At 48.4% G+C, this 11,174-nt stretch overlaps 1 protein-coding gene across 5 annotated transcripts in view; it reads left to right on the forward strand.

Moving 5' to 3' along the window:
* DEAF1 (DEAF1 transcription factor) overlaps positions 1–11,174 on the forward strand; it is a 36,243-nt gene that overhangs the window by 16,394 nt on the left and 8,675 nt on the right. For 2 of the 5 annotated variants that reach the window (XM_074884941.1, XM_074884943.1), the window contains exons 11-13: positions 5,388–5,453; positions 7,184–7,273; positions 8,740–9,462. In XM_074884941.1, coding sequence (XP_074741042.1) covers positions 5,388–5,453; positions 7,184–7,273; positions 8,740–8,844 — 261 coding nt within the window. In that variant the 3' untranslated portion in view covers positions 8,845–9,462. Of the gene's footprint in view, positions 1–5,387; positions 5,454–7,183; positions 7,274–8,739; positions 9,463–10,158; positions 10,485–10,691; positions 10,848–11,174 lie in introns of those variants that run through there. The other 3 variants (XR_012630990.1, XR_012630991.1, XR_012630992.1) reach the window with 3 other exon arrangements.

An 11,174-nucleotide genomic window follows, 5' to 3' on the forward strand; every position in this document is an offset into this window, starting at 1 on the left:
AAACTGTTTAAGGTATAGAGGGAGAAAGAGGTGTCTTCCTGCCTTAGTAGTTGTTGATTTTTGCTGGACCAATTTAATACAAGGGAAATAGGTGCTTTATCACTACATTGTGTTTGTTACACTGACAGAACTTCCAAGGGCTAGCAAACAGGGGAACCTCCTCACCACCTCCTCCGTTTGCACGAGCGGGGATGTTGAAGGCAGCGGTGTGGATGCTTCTCTGTAGGAGGGCCGTGGGTTTGCAGAACTTCTGTGCAGCAGGATGTTCCTCCCTATTTGGAAGTGAAAGACTGTGTCATTGTATGAGAGCCGCAGAGCAAAGGCTGTACAACAGATTAAATTATAACAGAGCTGTAGACTCAGCTCTTCCTGGAAGAGACACTTAATATGTAGCAGGATTAAAGAAATCTCTTGGGAACAGGCTGGTTCCCAAGTGCATACACAAACTTCATGGGCATGACTGTAACTAATAGGTATCTTTAGTTTTCACAGCGATGCAGAGCTATTCCCCAGTTCAGTGTCCCAGCTCCTGAGGATGTTGAGTTCAAGCACTTTTGATCTTGTAACTGTCCATATCCCTGACCATGTCCCTCTGTCACCCCTGCGAAAGAGGGAGATGAGCAAGGCAGGGTGCTGGGGACGGCGCTGTCATCACCTGCCTTCCAGAGGGAGTCTGAAGTGGCCCCGAGTTTAAGCAGAGTAGAGGAGAAGTGGCAAGAACAGCAAACACGTAGGAAAACTTACTTGTGTGCTAGTTTTGTTTCAGTCTTCCTAGAGAGTGATAAATTAAGCAGTAAGAATTTTTAATCACAGTTTATATGCCTTGTATATTACAAATCACTCACTGTATTGTGTTTCACTTATTATACTTACTAATTAATGAGCTTTGGAGTTCATTAAATATCACAAATGAGCCAGTCTGCTCCCATACAGCAGTTTGGTTGACTTGGCTTTGAATACCAGAAGCTGTACTGCATACGGAGCAGTGGGAGGTGCCAGTGGGACTTGCAGAGCTCTGAACTGGGAAAGGCAGGCTTTTGCTCCCAGTTCCCTTTGAGCCAGGGAGGCGTTTGTGCTGTCTGGATGCTTATGTTCTTATCTGTGAAGTCAAAAGAGCGGACATCATGGTTTCATTCCGGTCACGCTTGCTAATGATATTATCCAGGACTATTCAGAGGACTCTCAGGAATACATTATTCCCCTCATTTATATCAGTTTGGAGGTGGAAATGCCAACATCAGAGAGGAACTGTGGCAGGAATGGGATCAGCTAAATGTAGCAAGTGAAAACCGTAAAAAATTGTAAGTGCAGCATAAATTAGAAGCATCTACAGTCACGTTTCTTCCTTAAGATGGCATGTCTAATCTGAATTTTGCAGGAGGATTGGATCCCTAATTGCAGTTCCCAACACATGGCGATACCTAGATACAGAGTCCTCAAAAGCAAGAGGGGGGCTGAATTGGGATGTGCTGAGCGTTTAGGCGTCAGGCTGTACAGTAGTGGAATATAAATGCCTGTCTGCGTAGGCAATTAGAGAAAGTATGGAAAAATACACTTGCCTTCCGCTCTTCTCTGATGTCTGACATGAGGGGTTTTTCACTCTGCCTCCCTACTACACAATTAGAGCCATATAACACCCTGTGTCGGGGCCTGGTGATGTCCTTAGCGGTTCTGAAGAAACTATAGGTCAGATTCCAAGTGCTGGAGCTAAAGGCCTCACCAACAGAGTTTTTCTTGCACATAATTTTGTAGTTTGTAAGTCCTTGCATGCACTCTGTTGATATCTTTGTCCTTTTTAATTTCTGTAAATTTGTTTAAGGATCATGGCGTGCTGGGCAGATTTCAAGACGGAGGATCTCTTCCAATTTTTGTTTCTATCTGTGCCACAAGTTATTTAGATGCCCCTGGGTAAGTCCTTGGCCTCTCTGGGCCTCGGAGCCTGCTCTTTTTAAGGGTAACACAGAGGGCTTGCATAGCAGTTTGCAGTGGTAGGATCTCTGGGTAAAAGGCTGTGTAAAAAAGCGTTAACCTTATAAATCCTAGAAATAAGAGCAGTTTGTAAACCTGAAATCTACAATTTCAGAATTTATGAAAATCTCTCTTTTGCAATAATTTCTTTTGAAACAAAATTGTGCAGGAGTTTAAGAAAGTGGTTAAAAATACCTTGCCTGTTGTGTATGCTGTCTGCAGTATCTCGTGTGTCTGTTGATGAGGACTCCTTAATTAATAAGCAGAGCCCTCACGGAGTTAGTTCCAGACATGAAGCTGACTGTTCAAGAAGCGGCAATGGCCATAAGCCGTGTGTGTAAACAAGAGGCGCGGATGCAGCTGGTGCTCAGCCTGCGTGCGGCTTCATATTGGCAAACACCAAATATAAGTTACGTTTATGTTACTCAGAAGTCTTGGGGAATGACATTCTGAAAGAAAAGCAAACCATAAACCCCCCAGCTCAGTGTTTATATGAAAATGTGTCATGCTTCTTGCAAAAAAATGAAAATATCAAAACGTTCGTAAGCTTTTTCTGAATTGCAGCATTTTGCATGGGATTGATTACCACTGCTCTGTCAGAACTTCAGCCAGCTGTTAAGAAAAAGTTCACCACTATCACTATTAATTAGCATGTGACTGAGTGTATCTGATCCTCTGAACGTTGGTTTTGATGCTTTTTTTGATTTAGGGAAAAACGGAAGAGAGTGAGTGGGGCAACAAAGGCTCAGTGTCTCTTACAACAGGTATTTGACAACTCACAGGACTGGCCCGAAGGGAGTGGATTAAAGACAGTACTTTGCACAGAGGTCTGTGTGCTTTGGCAATGTAATTTTTTTGAGTGTGCGTTAAGCCATTGTTTCTATCAGATAAACTTTAGGAGGGGGAGAATACAGGAACTCACCAAGTTCTGTGCCAGAAGACATTGCTGGAAGATAGTAAAGATATTCAGGAAATGTGTTAAACAGTTTTTCTGTATAAATTTAACAGAATCGGTGTCGAAATCTGACAAGTGTTTTAACTGAAATAGCCCTCTGTGTAATGCAGTGATGCCTTCAGAGCCCAGCCCATTTGAAAACAAGGTGGAAGATTAAATCAGCTAGCAGCTGGACTGTCTGAATTCCTTTATAGAAAGATTAAAACAATTCAGGGCTAGAGAGTATGAAATTAACCTAAAAAGGGTCAGGTATTTAAGAGTATGAAATTAACCTAAAAAGGGTCAGGCATTTAAGAAATGTAGCTCTAGTAAGCAAATCATGGTTTGCACACTCCAAAGCAGCAGCAAAAACAGTTGAGAATTGGAGGTTTATCGGTTTTCTGGAGCTGGTTGTGTGAGAGATCTGGATGTGTCTGGCTTGATCCTCTCTCTTATCACACCTTTTCCTTCTTCATAGTTTCTGCATGGCTCCAATTCTTCACCCAGCAGGCTGTGCTGAGCCAGGGGACTCGCTGTGGGGGTAGATAAAAAGGAGACAGAAGGGGGTTAAATGTGGAGTTTCCATCGGGAGGTTTCGGGGACCGAGAGCAGAGGTGGAGGAGCTGCTCTGGCTCAGGCAAGGCTGGACTTCCTCTTGAAGCCTTTCTCATTGGCAGTCTCCCCGGAGAACGGGATTAGCCGCACGCACAGAGGATGAAGTGGAGTCTGGCAGTGGGAAGGGTTTTAATTCGGGAGCTGCGGCGCTTTATCAGAACCAGAATTCGGCGTGTTCAGCCCCGGCGCTGTCTCTGCACGGGCTGTCACAGAGGGGACGGTACGAGCTGGGATTGCGTCTGTGGAGGTTTTCAAGCTGGGTTGAAATTCCAACTCACCACATGCCTTGTTATCTGTATTTCCACTTTCTTCACTTAAAAGAAGTTTAGAAACGTTACGCAGTTTTCCTAGGCCAGTTCTCTTATGACGGGTCATTTGTCTTTCATTTAACGGTGGAAAGCTCACTTTAACCTTTCCTGAAGAATCCGCAGTTGCCTGCCAGCCCAGTTCTCTGCCTGAGTGCAGGGAGGCAGAGGGCAGAGGCTGCGGCCCCAGGCGTTGAGTCCCAGCTCACCGATGTTAATGATTCTCTCAAGAATCAAGTAGTTTTCTTCCTGAGACCTAGCAGGATTGATTCTTAGGCCAGAGGCCACATCTCAAGCTTGCCGGTGTATTCCCCATCTTCACAAGAATGCTTTTGATTTGGACAGTTTTGGTTTTCAAAACAGGAATTTTGAAATCTCCATACACATGGTGCATGTTTTGCCTACACAGTACTGGAAGCGCTGGGGATGTGCATGGGTCCTGTCTTGCTAATTAGCCTGGTCTTGCCTATTTGTCAGATAACAGCAGGACCCAGTCACACCCCTTGCAGTCTGCAGCAAGAGGTTTCCCTGCCACCTCCTTCATCTCCCTAGGGTTGTTTAATTTGAATTTGTGTCCTGGTAATACAAAGGTTTTGCAGGCTGTGATTTCACAGGAGAATAAATACTGTAATGTCAGGTCATAGAGACACTTGTAAATTAAGCCTTTAATCTCCTTATATGTTGGGTTGTACTCCTGGATAAACCTGCTTTGCCTGAAGGTGGGGGTTTGGCTTTTTTCTTACTTTTTAACTGTTCCCAATAAATTTAAAATGGTTAGCACATAATCATGTCGGCATCGGTTGTGGGTTCCTTTGGGTTAGGACTCCTGTCTCTTGGCAGCGTTGGCTGCTGAGCGTGGCCAGGCGGTTTGTAAAGCTGCACCTGGTTGGACTCGAACTGGTGTGAAGTGGATCCGCAACACACCCGAAGTGTGTTTTAAAAGTCCCCTCCAGAGGACTGCTTAATTCAAAAACTCTTTGAAAGCCCTTTTATGCTTCTGTTAAAAGGAGGAATAATGGTTAGGGTTGATGCTGTTTCTGAAGTCTTGGGTGTGTTCATTTTGTCTGGTTTTTTTCCCTAATCCATTCTGCTGGGCTGTGCCATCCCTCCAGACTCCTTTTGCCTGTTAGAGGATTAGGATCACTGGACTTGACCCAAACTTTGGCCCAAGAAGGTGGCACTTGGCCCTACTACCTTGGTATTTTCCTCGTGTTCCCTTTACTAACTGCTTAGGTCCTCATGTGAGAGGTGCAGTTCCCCCGTGGCAATTAAGCCACCCATTTTAAGGGGGAGTGCTTGGCTGGGGAGAGCAGGGTTTGAGTAAATGCTGTACTTAACCAGCAGTTGGTCACCTCAGGCCGTTTTCTCACAGGCTTCATCTGTCTCCAGGTCAGGGCACAGTGTGCCTCTCTTGTAAGGGCAGAGTGAGGTTCCTCTTCAGCTGCATTTTTGGGCTTGCCAGAAGCAGACTCGGTGTCAGGACCCTCCAGGCAGAGCACCCTTTTCAACCCCTCATGTCACGCTCTGGCAGTGAAATGACAGGTCTGGTGTATTTTTCCTTGCAGCAATACCAGAACCAGTTATTTCAACAAACAGAAGATGTGGATGGGAAGACAGAAATCATCATCAAGGTAAGCTGGGGATGTCTCATTTTATGAAGGGTCTCTTGGTCTTGGTCTTGTTCCAATTCAAGATGCAGAGTTTTTTATCACTGCTACAGAAGGCACGTATTCTGTTTCTGGCCTTGCCTTCTGGCAGAGATCTGAGCTCTCCCTAGCAGGACTAATGCTCCATTCGAGCAGAGCGTGTCCCCTTTCCCAATCCTTCCAGGTTTTCACAGTCCTTTATCGTCATCTGGCCAGGTTAATCGATCTCACTTACCTCTGATGGATGGCTGTCACTGAGGCGTGGCAGGAAGGAAACTCTATTCCTTTTTGTCCTGTGAGCTGGTTTTCAGAACTGCATGATTCCCTCTGGCTTTGGGACTGGGAGCATGAGTTGAGTTAGTCCAGGACCCATGGTTTAAGCCCTTCCAGCTGTGTTAGTTGTCTTCCTAAGATCTCCAGGTACAACCACACACACTGTGTATTTTCAACATTTTCCAACACTGAACAGGTTATGTGCAGCCTCGCTCAGGTAACCCTTTGGGACCGGCTTTGCAAGCCCCAAAGTGCAGCTTTAAGCCCCTTTTTGGTGGCCTGAATCCCCAGCTGTACATCAGGAATACAAACACAGTTCAATCACAGCAACTATTAACTGTAGGTACCTTGGTAAGATGTGAGCAGATGTGATGAACTCGGTGTTAATCAGGGCGCTGATTGTTGGGTTTGTTGTGCTCAAAAGAGAGAAGGAGCTGGTGGGACTAAAGATACTGCGATGCCTTCACAGCCAAGAAACGCTTCCTGTCGCAGCCTCACACTGCGGCTCTGACGTGCTAATGATTTGTTAGTAATTTAATGAGATGGAAACAGAATGCTCTGTGAAGTGCTTATTTTTGTGGTAGTTCAATGATATTTCCACTTAAATATACAGGTTATGTTAATTGATGTCACTGAGATAAGATTAAAGCGATAGACACAAAAACATCCTTTAAAAACCAGGTGTGAATCTTCACCCATGTATCCTATCTCGTCTTCTGGGTTTAAGTCCTTGCTCCTGTTACAGCTTTCTTAATTTTACTCCTCTGTCTTCTCTTTCCCTGTTGGGACGCTGCTTATGTAGCTGTGCTGCAGAGCGGCAAAGGAACAAGCCTGCTCAGCCCGTGGGAATGATCCCTTTTTCCTCTCTGAAAATAGGGAAAGATTAAACGGAAGGGTCCCATCCTTCTGCCTATTCTTGTCCTTCCTCAGACCCTCTCTCAGACGTATGCAACGAAACCACCAACCAAATCTGCCTTTAAAACTTTAAATTTGAGATAAACTCAGCTTGGGTATCGGTGGCCTGTGCATAGCCTGGACCACTGCTTGGCCCACACCTGCCCTTGGTTATGAGGGACCCCCGCTGCAACCTGCAGTGGTTGGTAATATCCCCCCTGTGCACAGGGAGGCACCTCTGTGGCATGTGGACAGATCTCCACGAACACTCAGTGTCTCACCCAGGGTTGGGAAGGGCCTCTTGCCCACCAGAAAGGAAATGAGAAATACAGTTCATTTTCCAAAGTGATCCCTGCGAGAATGGCGAGGAGAGGGGTCTCTGAAGGCACGTCCAGAACCCACCGGGCCTCTTGGTGTTCGTGTGTTGAGGATTTATTGGGAAATGGAGGCTCCTGCGTCACGTCACGTTACAGCACCTGTATTACACTGCGGTGATCTCCTTGATGTTGTTCTCTCTGACCTGGTCCCTTTGTCATCCCCTTTCACAGCAATCCTGTGTCAACTGCGGTCGTGAGGCAACGAACGAGTGCACGGGGTGCCACAAAGTCAACTACTGCTCCACTTTCTGCCAGCGAAAGGTAAAAGCTTGTTTGCGAGTTGCAAATTGTGTTGTCTGGAGGGGGCTGTGTGACCCTGGCGAGAGGCAGACGGCTCTGCCCGCAACCTGAGGGGCATCAGCGTGGCCAGAGGAGCGGGTGGCAGAACTTCCCGTGGCGCACAGGCAGCCGGAGCACGAGTCCCGTGCGGGTTGGCAGCCTTGGCACCCCCAGCCCCTCCTGCAGCCCAATCTCCGAGCGAGGCTGCGGCGGTGGGGCAGGGCTCGAAGGGGTGGGGAAGGTCCCAAGATTTGCAGAGATCTTTTCAAAGGTGATTTAAAAATGGATCTAAAAATCAGAGTAACACCAGAAATGGGGGTGTGGTCACCTGTGTGTGAGATGCAGGGATCCGTTAGCTGGGAGCGCTTTTACAGCCCTGCCCTGCCGCTTCCTGGGAAGCTGAACACTCAGTACCTGTGCTCCCCCTGTGTCGCAGAGGACACAATTCTCTTCTTATTTACATTATTTGTGATGCTACAGATGATACAGTGGGATGAACTGTAAGATTTTGAATGTAGGAGGTGGAAACAGGTATGAGGAAGTATGGTGGAGGAAGCTGCTGTGCTTCATGTTTTGTGCAGGTTCCTTACCAAGACCCTTAATGCCCTGCTTGAGAGGAAAGGATAATTTAATCTGGCCAGGGTTACGGTTCTGCGGGCCGTCCGAGTTCAGTCTGAACCTCCTGAGGCAGGGTGTATTGAGTAGCTGAAGAATTTTGACTGTTTCCTTTTGTCTGTAACAAAGTGAATGGTGGCCAAGTTCCCCATCTGCACAGCAGAAAGATTAAAATCCAAAGAAGGAACACAGAGAGCAACGCCACTGTTGTCCTCAGTACAAAGTGCCCTGAGAGTCACCTTTTGTCCCCTCCCAGACAGGCTGTCACCTCTCGGGGGACATCTGCCCGTGCCGGAGCCACTGCAATAGGGTGGGAGAGCATGAAGTGCTGTCAGTAACAATTCCCTTGAGCATCCCCCTGTCCTTGGGAGCTGCACTGGGCGGCCTCTGGGTTGGGCAAGTGAGAGGAGTGTTCTGCTCATTCAGACTAGACCTTATGGTCGGTCAGTCCCATAGGAATTGAGCTCCTCTCCCTTGCCACTGCCGACCTAAGACCCCTCCTGTGGTGCTGCCCTTCAGGTGCGCTGCCTTGTGTGAGCTCTTCCAGGAGAAGGTTTAAGCTAAGGTTCTGACTCAGTTTTAGTAAATTTTCCATGACCTAACTGATATTGATGCCCTGTTTTGGTTTTTGGGTTGAGAAACCAACGTTCTGCTTAGTTTGTGTCATCTGATACTGACCCAGTGTGTGGTTCCTTTCCTGTCCTTTGTGAGTCTTGTCTGGTCGAGCAGTAGAGACCCGCCGTAGCCCGTCCGTGCTGGAGAAAGCGCCTCTCAAACACAGCACCCGCTGGGCCCTTTCCCTTCATGCCTCTCCCTCTGTCCTTCCCCCGCAGGACTGGAAGGACCACCAGCATATCTGTGGCCAGTCAGCCGCAGTGACGGTGCAGGCCGACGAGGTGCACGTCACCGACAGCGTGATGGAGAAAGTCACCGTCTGAGCACACCTACCTCTTCAACCGCTCCCCGGGGCCTGGTGCGGCCGGCTGGATCGGCAACCCGGCGTGAACGGTCTGTCCTTTACCAACCACACTCTTCTCACTAGCAAACTCATTTTTGAAAGATTTTTTTGATACTGTGACAGCATTTTGCCGACACCCGATCCCTCTTTCAAAACTTTGAATAATACAGAGACTGTGAAAACCTCATCTGGAAAAAAACCCAACCCCCACCTAACTGCAGCCTGGCAGCTGGGAACCACCTTGGGCTTAAGGAAGCTTTGCCTTGGCCAGCTGGGAACCTCCACCGTGTGGATTACGGCAATCTCGTCCTCTCTCTGGAGATGGATCCAAAGCAGGTGCTGCACTGAGATTTGCCAGTGTTTCCTCCTCCCTGTGCCTCCCTACCTCCTGTTTGAAAAAAGAAACGAACCTTCATTTGGTTTATTTAATTGCCTTCAAAAAGTCGGTACAAGTTCTTAGTTGGCCATTGGAAGGACTTTTTTTTTTTTTCTTTCCTGTGTTCCCTCTGTGCTGGGCAAATTTGGAACACATGGGAGCCTCTGCACTTGAATAGAAGTGAAAAATAACACATTGTTAAATAAAATGCGGTGAAAGCAGGAGCGTGCCCGGCGGTGCTGTTTAATTCCCTCGGCAGCACTTTAACATACCGATCGATGCAGGAAGCGGCTGCCCCGCGGCTGCGGTTACGCGCGTGTCTCTGCTCTCTGGCCCTGCCGCAGCCTCCCCTGGGCCTCCGCTGCAGCTGGTAGCGTCCGTCTGGCCAAAATCCGACCTGACCCAACCCGGAGGGAGAGCGGATTGTCCCATCCCCGCCTCTCAGCTCCTAATTAAAGCACTGAGCATTAGGAAGTTACTTGCTTTGTTCACTGCAAGAAAAATGTAATTATTAATGTATTTCTTTAATAATTTAGGCTAATCAGGCACCTTTATTTGTGTTTGAAGATTAACGCCCCAGGCTGGAGGAGTCTCAGCAGACACCCCTCCCCTCTGGTTGGTTGTTTTTTTTCAGCCTCGGGCATTACGGCTCTGAGGGGTCACTTGTCCCACCCAGTTATTCGGGCGATTCTGTGTTGGTGGGTGAGGGGGGTTGTTGTTCAGCTGACGCTCCCGGCAGGGTCACCCCTGGATCACGGAGTGACCCAATCCAGCACCAGCAACACCGTCAAAAGGAGAAAATTCTATCCAGAGTTACAGGAAAGTGATAATAGAGAAAAATGCGATGGAGAATCCTTAAGTCTCACACTAGCGGTTTCTGACAAGTCCGTTCCTTCCTCCGTGACTCTTGTTACGCAGCTCCCGGGGGTTCCAGGGAGGTGGCAGCTGCTGCTTCATCTCTTCCAGCACTTGCTGCTGCCGAGATCTCCTGGGACGTCCCATCGGCTGGGTTCTGCCGTCAGCAGCAGCTGCCCAGTGTCACTTTCAGGGTCTTTACTGGAAAAGTTTTTCCTCTGAACGTGGAGCTTGGCGGGCAGCAGCGTGGAACAGGCATCGGCAGAGGAAGGCAGCAGCATGCTGGTCTCCTCCGACAGAAACCGCTCTCCAGTGGAGAGCTGAGCACGAGCTGAAGCGGGAGGGGAACAGAAATTACCTGCGTAAAGCTCCTGGGAGGGAAAGAACAGGCAAGTCCTTAGATTCCCATAGCAAAGCGCTCGCTCCCGCTTCCCAGAGTAACACTTCAGTATATCTGATAGTTTCTTCTCACACTGTTAAATTATGATTGCCTGTCTTCTAAAGCTTTGAAGGCAATTAGCTAATTGAAAAGATGGTCTTAATTGAGCCTGCAGTAATACAGCTAATTTTCTTGCCTCCGTCTATTGTCCATTAAGGTTCTGACTACAGGGAGCGGCGCAGAATGTTCAGACCTGCCTCGGCAGCGCCTCTGGTGCTTTGCCCCTGGGGCTCACGCGCGTTCTGCCCGCAGAGCCGTCCCGGAGCAGCCGGGCTCTGCGTGGGTTCAAGGTCAAGGACGGCTTCGGGAAGAGGTGAGCTGAGGGGCCAGGTCCCTGGCGCTGCTGGTCCCCTGGGCAGTGACCGGGCAGCAACTGCCACAAACACCTGAGTCCTCCCCTGTCCTCATGAAACAGCTGCTGCCCGAGGGAAGCTGGGCCTTGGTTACCCTCTGAATTTTGGCTTTACTGCACCGTTTAAGGGGAAAAAAAATTTGGACGAGAGCAGGGCAACTCTCCTAAATGAAAAAAATTGTAGGCGTGAGTCATCGCTAGTTGAAGCTCTCGGGAGCTTCCCCTCAGAGCCCTGGTTCTGGGGCAGCCATGCCCCAGCACAGCGGCAAACTCCAGAACACACAAATC

The sequence above is a fragment of the Strix uralensis genome, chromosome 15, assembly GCF_047716275.1.
Source record: "Strix uralensis isolate ZFMK-TIS-50842 chromosome 15, bStrUra1, whole genome shotgun sequence".
In the NCBI taxonomy this organism is placed as follows: Eukaryota; Metazoa; Chordata; class Aves; order Strigiformes; family Strigidae; genus Strix; species Strix uralensis.